Source organism: Brassica oleracea, chromosome C2 (genome assembly GCF_000695525.1).
Source record: "Brassica oleracea var. oleracea cultivar TO1000 chromosome C2, BOL, whole genome shotgun sequence".
Lineage (NCBI taxonomy): Eukaryota > Viridiplantae > Streptophyta > Magnoliopsida > Brassicales > Brassicaceae > Brassica > Brassica oleracea.
The window spans coordinates 42,997,372-43,007,545 of record NC_027749.1 but is presented as its reverse complement, the minus strand read 5'-3'; the positions used below and the strand labels follow the sequence as shown (position 1 = coordinate 43,007,545).

At 33.7% G+C, this 10,174-nt stretch overlaps 2 protein-coding genes across 2 annotated transcripts; both read left to right on the top strand.

Moving 5' to 3' along the window:
- The first annotated feature begins 4,410 nt into the window (after positions 1 to 4,410).
- LOC106324300 (putative F-box protein PP2-B2) lies at positions 4,411 to 5,121 on the top strand. The gene is made up of 2 exons (XM_013762294.1): positions 4,411 to 4,427; positions 4,728 to 5,121. Exons 1-2 carry the CDS (start codon positions 4,411 to 4,413, stop codon positions 5,119 to 5,121), a joined length of 411 nt encoding a protein of 136 aa, XP_013617748.1.
- Positions 5,122 to 5,709: 588 nt separating this feature from the next.
- LOC106327633 (F-box protein At2g02240-like) lies at positions 5,710 to 7,424 on the top strand. Its single transcript, XM_013765841.1, has 3 exons — positions 5,710 to 6,074; positions 6,497 to 6,615; positions 6,712 to 7,424. The coding sequence occupies exons 1-3, from the start codon at positions 5,805 to 5,807 to the stop codon at positions 7,148 to 7,150; spliced, it is 828 nt and encodes a 275-aa protein (XP_013621295.1). The 5' UTR covers positions 5,710 to 5,804; the 3' UTR covers positions 7,151 to 7,424.
- Positions 7,425 to 10,174: the final 2,750 nt, after the last annotated feature.

Below are 10,174 nucleotides of genomic sequence, written 5' to 3'. Positions count from 1 at the left end.
GGCATGACCCCCGGATCCTGTTGAGCAGCAGTGGGAGGGGCAGCGGGAGCTGGAGCGGGAGCTGGAGCGGAAATATATGCGGGAACCGAGTTTTGTTCGTGAGACGATCCCGATGCACGGGAACTGCTCACCGAACTACGTCGAAGACGGGCTGCGGGGCGGGGTTCATCCTCGGACCTAAAAAAAAAAATTAATACATCAAAAATCTTTTCAAATCATTTATGTTTTTAATGTTTTAATTTATATATTTACAAAAGGTTTTATAAACGTTTTAAATAAAAAACTAAAAATTTTAAAATTTTTTATTATACATGATTTATATATATATATATATATATATTAAAATTTTTTATTATACATGATTTATATATATATATGTATAGAAAATTAAATTTTTTTATAAATATAGAAAAATGTTGTTAAATAATTTTAAAAAAATTTAAAAACGTTTTATTATACATAGTTTATTACTGGAAACTTGAAAAACGTTTTTAAAAATCAAAAAACGTTTTAAGAATAGTAAAACATTTTGAATTTTAACAAAAACAAAAAATAATTCCAAAAAAAAACTAAAACAACAATCCTAACTTATATATCCTAAACTATCCATTCAATCCTAAAATTTTCAATCAAACAACCTAAAATCCGAGATCTAACTTCCAAAACCCTAAACAATTGAGATAAAACAAAGTTGTGATGATTCTTACATGATTTGGGGTTTGGGGAAGAGATATGAGGGTGAGAAGAGGATTCGCCGGTGATGGGAGGTCCAGAATGGCCGGAATCGCCGTGAGAGAGTGAGAAATCGCGGAGAGGATTGATAGAGAGGCGGAAATAACGAAGAAGGAAGAAGAAGGTCGTAATTATATTTAATGTTTCCGACGGACACGGATTCGTCAGTATTCCGTCGGTATAAGTAAATATATACCAATTGACGATTCGCGAAAATTTTCACGCGGTTTGGTTTTTCCGGGTAAATTGCAATTCCGACGGAATTGGTGTCCGTCAGTATATTCCGACGGAATACTGCTGAGTTCAACATTTGCCAAATATTCAACTGCCTGGGCTTTGCTGGTAGACTCTAGTTGCAATGGTTCATCATCATCAGAAGTTCCATCCACTCGTAGATAATCCAAGATAAACATTTCTTCTCTCTTCCGCAAATTCTGGATATGTTGACTGGAAATGTTTCCAAGCCTTCGCATCTGAAGGATGTCTAATCTCACCATTTGTGAAATGCTTTGCATGCCATCTCATTGCTTTTGATGTGCGCTCACTCTGATACACCCTCTTCAATTTTTCCGTCAAAGGCAAATCCCCCATTCTTTTGAACGGGATCAGAACTCTTCCCCTCGTCTCCTGATAACGAGGTTTCCCACAAAATTTTCATACATTCTATGTCTCATCCGCTCTCCAGTAAATCATGCAGTTGTCAATACATACATCTATCACTTCAAACGGTAGTTGAAGACCTGCAACAAGTTTCTGAACCTCGTAGTATGAACCCAGTGCAAGGTTATCCTCAGGTAGAATACCTTTGACAAAATCAGTAATCGCATCCATACATTCTTCAGCCAAATTATAGTCTGTCTTAATACCCATTAATCTAGTTGCAGATGATAAGACTGAATAACCATCTCTACAATTTTGATACAAAAGTTGTTTTCCTGCATCCAACATGTCAAAAAATCTCCTAGATTCGGGATTTGGTTCTTCCCCTCTATAATGATCATGTACCATCTGCTCAGTACCTACACCATAATCTATATCCGTTCTAGATTCTTCTAACCTAATATCAGGCTGAAGTTCACTAACAGGCTGAGGTTCGCTAGTACTACCATATTCATAACCAGTTTCCCCATGAAGGTACCAAACTTTATAATTACGTGAAAACCCTTTCATATACAAATGAGTCCAAACATCAAATTCTTTTATAACCTTATTATTATTGCAAGAAGAGCAGGGACATCTTAACATACCACTTTTTGCATCCGGTTGCTGTTGAACAAGCCTCATGAATTCTCCAATCCCTTGAACGTATTCTTCCGTAAGCAAATTGGTGTTCGGATCCAAATGAGGTTTATCCATCCACGAACGATAATAAACTTCTGAAGACATGATTTTCACGGAATTGTTATGACTAAAGAGAATGAAGAGAGAATGAAGTGTGAATGAGTTGAATGAGGAGGGGTTGGATTTATAAGAAATTGCTTCCGACGAAATTGCTTCCGACGAAATTCCGACGGATGTAAAGCAGTCCGTCGGAATACCGTCGGAATCGTCCAATTCCAAACGGCTACACAACGGTCATATGTATTTGTCGGCAACGGTCACACGGTTCGTCGGAATTCCGTCGGAAAATACCGACGGAAGCGACGGTAACGGTTATATCTGTTAATCGGAATGTCGTCGGAAGTTCGTCGGTATATTCCGACAGAATTCCGACGACATTCCGATTAACAGCAAAGTCGTCGGAATTCAATCGGTATTTTCCGACGGAATTCCGACGAACCATGTGACCGTTGCCGACAAATACATATGACCGTTGTATAGCCGTTTGGGATTGGACAACTCCGACGGAATTCCGACGGACTGCTTTACATCCATCGGAATTCCGTCGGAAAGTCGTCGGAGGTCCGTAAGCAATTTCCTATGAACCTCCGTCGGAATTCGGCGTGTTTTCTCGTAGTAAACATGTTAAAACAGAGAGTTGCAAGATACTAATTATTGACGCTAGCGGTACGTCAACACTTGTTTAGAAGACGCTGATAAAATCAAAGGTGATGAAAACACGGGAAAAACCAGTCGCGACAGTCGCCGGCGGGAGCTTATAACGACGCTGCATTTAGATTTTTTTTTTTTTTGAAAATTTTTAACCGCAGTGGCTGACGCTGCGTTCAGGAAAAGAACATGACTATGTTTATCTGGGAAGGAAGTTGATCTCACATTCTCTACCTTTTGGCGATTGATCTCAGATCCTGATTCTAGGTAACTAACTCCTTTTTGCTTGAATTCTAAAGATGTGTGTTATGAATAATATAATCTCATAACGATAAACTCCATTGGTTAAACGGCAATGATTAAAAGCATTAATTTTAAACAGTATTTTGACATTTTTTACACAAATTAAAAAAAAAAGTTAAAATTAATTTGTTCTCTAATAATTACATTTATTTACCTAATAATCTTTGAGATAATTAAATATATTTACAGGATCAAAGTATTTTTACAATCAGTATTAGAAGACGGTCCGCACATTTGTGTGTACTAACATAATTTTTAATTTTAATTTAAATTATTTAATTAATTTCAAATATTAAATAAAGCAGAAGAAATAATTTATTTTTTATCACAACAGACATAGATGATCTCTTGCATTGGAATCCACGGTTATGGACTCGAATCCATTAGAGTACTTGGAAAATCGTTTATTTATATCACTAAACCACACACGTAAAAGTATCATCATCATAATAACCTAATAAAATTTTATTAATACTTTAAAATAACATAAAAGATAAATATACAAAAGAAACCATAATTACCAAATTATCAGTGAAGCCTATGAAACCAAACCCCAAGTAAAAAGCTACATTTTAAAATTATAACAGTGAGAGATTGTATTTACTCATATTTTTTATTGGTAAGATAATTCGGTGACACAATGTGAATAAAGCTTTCTTATAAAAATAATAAATAAAAAACATTGAACCATTTAATATTAATCATAAGATGAACAAAACAATAAAATTACTGCTAAAATCTGATAATACTCGTTAATAATAATTATCCCTAAATATTATGAAAATATTTATTAAACAATCACTAAAAATGTTTAAAAACTAACAATTCAAAAATTTATTTATTAAAAGTAATGACTTAAACTAAATCATGGAATATGACAATAAGCTTCTAAAATAATAAAACATGAAATTAAGCAAGATAACCTAAAATCATTGATAACATGACAAGTAAGCAAAACTAAAATTACCACCTAAATAATTTTAAAATATGACAAATAAATCAAATTACCAATTAAAATTATTAAGAATATGACAAATAAGCAAAACTAAAATTATTAAAAACATAACAAATAAGTAAATTATCTATAATTATGGAAAATATGACAAATAAGCAATAAACAATGAACAAATAATCAAAATCATCTAATACTATGGAGAAGCTGACAAGTAATCAAAATCACTTCATAAATAATAGTGGAAGCTCGTTTAGTCCAGCAGTTTGACTAAGGATTCATTAATGCTTCTACACCAAGAGGCATGCGGTTCAAAAACCTCTAGAAAATCCAAATTATGCAGATTATGGAGAAAAGATGTTACAAGAGATCTTCACCATGGTGCATGGCATCGGACGTGGATCTCATAGGACGGCTCGGAGTGGCGTAGTAAGATGTGTATTCACACAAGGTGATAGAATTGTCGGTTGTAGAATCGTATATGTAATTTTTCACATCGTTGTAATAGCATAATTAACCAGACGTTAAAAAAAATAGTATAGATTGAGTTAATTATAATTTTTAAAAATTGTATTAGAATTTTAATATGACAATTTGTGTAATAAGAAAAAGTGTTAAAATGCCACCTTTTATTAAATGGAAAGAGTATAAGGGACAAGGACTAATACGTCCAGTATCATTTAGTCTTGAGTTAAAAACTCATGAAAACTTTAACTCGTTCTGATAATGTTGAATGCAATGTGTTATAAAGGTTTGAAGAAGTCCCACAACTTGTAACTGGGATTCCATTCAAGATCTACGGTGTGCTGAAACCAAAACTCCTCTCTCCTGATACTCAGTACTCTGCTTACGTAGTCTACAAGGCAAAGGATCAAATTCAAGATGTCCAAAAAAGCTTTGGAGTTGGAGTGATTGTACATGAAACTCCCGAAGGTGCAAAGTGGGAAAGGCTGGAGCTAACGAAGCTAGAGAAGAGGGAAGATGGGTGGGTAGAGGCAAAGTTTGGAGAACTCTTAAACGATGGAGGGTTCATGGATGATCGCGATGAAATCTGGTTTCGTATTAGTGAAATCAAGTACAGTTATTGGACGCCTGGCTTCATCATTCAGGGCATTGAGTTCCGGCCTGTGAAAAAGGTATGGTGAAGTAAGAGCCAGTCCATGGATGAGCGTGTTTGAGCTAGTGAGTCCGGTGTTATATGTTTATGTATCAAACCAAAAACATATTGTAACAGAGTCTGTTTTAATGGTTGTTAATTTGATTGTAATTAATGTTTTTGATTTTTCTTTCTTTTGATGTTTATGCAACTCTCACGTGTACCCAGTTCAATAAGAGAGTGTATTTATTTTAATAATTCAGGTATTCCAGATTTTAAGTCCAGATAGTTCTAGATGAAGTGTCTCGTTGGATACCCTATATCATGTGAGACATCCCATCTCTTAGGCCCATGAGCCAAGCCAACTGGTCGAGATATGTGTAAGTTTCTAGGGTGAAAGTGTATTATTTGAATCAGCTACACATATAATTTCGTAGACATTAATTTTGTGATTCGACCATGTGGGGAAATATTTATTAGATCATGGGCTTACAACCACAGTTAGTAATAAATTAATTGAAAACGCGTAGTGTTGAGGAGAGAGAGATGCGATGCACACGGCATGTAAGACACGGATACCACGAGTCTTTTGTTTTTCATTATAAATCATTCTTTCTTTCACCATTTCATCACAGAAGCGACTTTAGAACGATCTCAAGAAGTCTATTTATTTATTACAAAAGAAGTCTTAAGGGCTATCTGTCTCTCAAGATTCCAGACGCAGGCGATTTGATGCATGCAACGATGCCGTCACCATTCGATTCATTGCCGGTGGATTGCATCTCCACCATTATCTCCTTCACGAGTCCACGAGACGCTTGCGTCGCTGCTTCTATTTCGAAAACGTTCGAGTCGGCTGTTAAATCCGATACCGTGTGGGAGAAGTTTCTTCCTTCGGAATATTCCTCTCTGATTCCACAGTACTCGCGAGTTTTCACGTCCAAGAAGGAGCTCTATTTCGCTCTCTGCGATGATCCTGTTCTCATCGAGGAAGGGAAAAAGGTATTAACTGAGAATAATGATCTGCCTCGGGATCAAAATTAGATGTTAGGATGGTATTAGAACATGGACCTGTGATTCAGTCAGAATTTAGATATACTAGAGAGTAATATGTGTATCGAAATCGTTGACTTTTTTTTTAACATGTAAACTGAATCCAAAGTTACAATTGTTGTCAATAATAGACAATTTACAACCAATACAATGATTTTAAAAAAATTATAAACGAAAATAAACACAATTACACGTTGCTTTTTTTCCTTAGATAAGACGTAGACGTGAACAAATTAGCAAATATTTACGGTCATCATTCTCAGTATGTTAGAGAATTATGTGAACAAGGATGTGATTAAACCTCCGGAGTTGATTAATTTGGTGTGGTTTCTGAATGTTTCAAGTTTTTTTATTTGGTCCCACAATGATAGAGCTTCTGGTTAGAGAAAGCGAGTGGGAAAAGATGTATCATGTTATCTTTGAAGGAATCGTCGATCACATGGGGAACTAGTCCCCAATATTGGCGATGGATTTCAATTCCTGAATCGAGGTACGTTACTCCTTTTATTCTTGTTGCAATTCGATTGTACTCATTTTTCTGATGATAATGATTAATGAAGATGGGGGAAAAAATGTTGCAATGCAGGTTTGAAAAAATAGCAGAGCTACTCAATGTATGTTGGTTTGATATTGGTGACGGGATGCATACTCGTTACCTATCTCCTAGAACTCATTACTCGGTTTACATCGTGTTCAAGACAAAGAACGGATGTCCTAATTTGGGAGACTCGCCGGTGGACGTTGGAGTTGGATTGGTTGGACAAGAACCTTCTCAAAAGTTGATATACTTTATTGGGCCTCCTGGTCGCGGTCGTGGTCGTCGTCGAAGGAGAGAGACAGAAACGAGAGATGTAACGAGACCAGAGGCGAGGGAAGATGGGTGGATGGAAGCCGAGCTTGGTGAGTTCTACAATGATTCATGTTGTGATGATATTTCGTTTAGTATTATTAAGACCAACACTCCTCACTGGAAAAGTGGTTTGATCGTTCAAGGAATTGAATTCCGCCCTGCCAAAATCAGGTAAATTGTTATATCATGTTTTTGTGATGGAATAAGAACGATGTCTGATGGAATAAGAACGATGTCTGGTTCCGTGATCTTCCGGTTTTATGGTTCAGTTTCATGTGTAAGCAAGTGAAAATCTTTGTTGTATTGTAATGTTTTCGAATCTTCAGGTTTTGGAATTGTAATGTTTGTATTGTTTGTTTTGATCATTCTCACATGAACAAATTTCCAGTTTATGATTTGATCATTCTCACAATGTTTCTGTATAGCATTGTAACGGTGCTTCTGTTTAAGTAATTATTTTCTAATAGTACTTTGACATTGAAAATCAAAAGAATAGTTTTTTAACCAAATACTCTCTCCGTTTCGAATTAGATATCGTTTTAGAGCAAAATTTTAGTTTCAAAATTAGTGTCGTTTTATGATTTCAATGCAAAATTTATTGATTTTTTATTCTAATCTATTTTTCTATTGGTTGAAATCTTGTTATGTGTATTGGTAATGATGTTTTTATCTAGTAAATAGATAAACTTAAATGTTTTATTAATCTGTGTGTTCAATTCTAGAACGACAAGTAAAATGAAACGGAGGGAGTATTAGCTATCAGAAATGAGCAATCTTTCAAATATTAAAAGATCTATGTGTTTGTCAGCGCCTGACTTAAAGGATATTATTCAGCCTTGTCCGGAATAAAATAATTAAATAAATACTCCATCCGTTTCGTTTTTATCATCGTTCTAGGTTTATGTACACAGATTAAGAAAACATGTGATTTTATATATTTCTAAAATAAAAAAAAAAACACAATTACCTATAGATCTAACCATATTTCAACCAATAGAAAAATAAAGTGAAGAATCTTATTAATAAATTTTACATTGAAACTCTAAACGATACTTATTTTGAAACGATATTTTTTTCCTACAACGACAATTAACTCGAAACGGAAAGAGTATAATATAAAATTGTAAAGTTTGAGCTTTGAATCATTATACAAAAGATGCAAAATTTAAAGTAAAGAACTTATACCCTTGGCTCAAATAAGGTATTGAAATTTATATAAACTTCCCACACAAACTTAAAATCATGTAATTTTGAAACTAAATATTTTTTTGTACACTTATTTAAGGAATGGCAATTATGAATATATGAATTTGGTTTAGACTAAATGAATTTGACTTTGGTTTATGGTTTAGATTACATACTTAATGGGTTAAAATATAACCCATTCTAAATGATACATGGAAAATTTAAATACACGTAGATGATTTTTTCTATTGTTTGTAACGTGTAAAATGAACTTTTCAAAATGCTTACTAAGAAAAAAATTATTTCTTCTTATTATGAAATTTTCATTAAGTTATAAGTTATATAAATTATAAGTAAAAGGTAATATACATTCAAATTAAATATATAATTATGATTATATAATGGTAAAAATGTCAATATAGTTAACATAAACTATATGTAGGCATGGGTATTTCATATTTTTTTCCAAAGGATTACTACGAATATTTATTCATACATTTCAAAATTATTATAATCATGTTTGGTTACGTCTCAAACTATAATAATTATGAAATGAAATCATGGGCGATTGGAGTGACTCCTACCCATCTTTAAACTGAATATAGTTTTATAAATATGCTACAATTTGCTTATGGGTAAGGAAATGTCAAAAATATGAAGTTGGTGTGATTTATTGTAATTAATATATGAAAATGTTATTTATGTTGGAGATAATGATTATCCACCTTTGAACACCTGAAAATTAGTTGTCCTTGTCACCTGTGCAGATGTCATTTCACTAAGAAATGAGAAAATACGTGTTTTGACTTTTGTGTAGTATAAATACTCCATCTCCCCTTTGTACTTTCGAATATGAACAATAATAGTCAAGAAACACAATTCCACTCTCTCTCTCTCCCTCACGTTCCACCATCTCCCATATATATGTTGTCTTTATTATAATTATAAAGCTATCTATTAAATACAATAAAATACTATCTCATTCTATTTTACAACACGTTATCAACACGAATATCTTATCAAGTGAAGTTTATCAATCCGAAAGTTCTTAAACCAGCCGAGGTAATGTTTAAATTTATGTATTTCAATATATTTAATTTATTTAAATTTTATTATTATTTCAGAGTGAAAGGCTGGACTTTCTCTGTTTATTTTTCGGGATGAAAGGCGCTGCCTTCCCCGACTGATCGTTACGGTAGGTTATGCCTTCACGATCAGAGAAACACGTAGTAGGCTTTGCCTCCGTGAATAAAAGAAGGTCAAAAATGGTAGACAAAGTCTCCTCGGACCTTGAAATAAGTAAAAGTCAAAATGGTAGACCATGTTTCCTCGAACTTTGAAAATGATCAATATGGTAGTCTATGACTATTCGGATCATGTGGTAGGCTAAGCCTCCAATTTTATTTATGCTATTTAAATTTCTGCAATTTAAGTTATGCTTTTATTTTATGCCTTTAATTTTTGCATTTAACTATGCATTTAAATTTCTGTCTTTATATATTATTATTCTATGAATATGGTTATCATGTCAAATTTGACAAAACTCAAAATAAATGCCCTTAATATTATGAGAAATAATTTTAAGACTTGGGCAGTGGGTGCAAAGATGCACCTGAGAGAAAATGAGCTTTGAAAAATCATCGATAAATTGAAACTATATCGGATGAGAAAAAGATAAAGCCATGATAATTTACAGCACTTTAATGATGGTTTATAAGATGAGGTGTATCATGAGAAAGATCTAGAACATCTTTGAATAATTAAATCTTTGAAAGAAAAGATTTACCAAATTGTTGGAGTTGATGTAAATCCTCCGTGAGAATTGAAAAGAAAAGAAACTCATGATACTAAACCATCAAATCGGTCCTTCTTGAAAAGGACAAGGGTGTGGATGCGGTTGAAACCGCTATCATGGTCGTGGAAGAAGACGAGGAAGAAGATGTCATCCCTATGAGAATAATGGAAACTTCCACGAAAAATGAAAGTGGTCGGGTGATAAAAGGCAAACAGAAAA

What these genes read in the sequence shown, in the direction of transcription:
- LOC106327633 (XM_013765841.1), top strand. Translation starts at nt 5,805, where the DNA reads ATGCATGCAACGATGCCGTCACCATTCGATTCATTGCCGGTGGATTGC. An exon ending in TCATCGAGGAAGGGAAAAAG is followed by an intron (nt 6,075 to 6,496) that starts GTATTAACTGAG and finishes CCACAATGATAG; the next exon opens with AGCTTCTGGTTAGAGAAAGC. An exon ending in ATTTCAATTCCTGAATCGAG is followed by an intron (nt 6,616 to 6,711) that starts GTACGTTACTCC and finishes GTTGCAATGCAG; the next exon opens with GTTTGAAAAAATAGCAGAGC.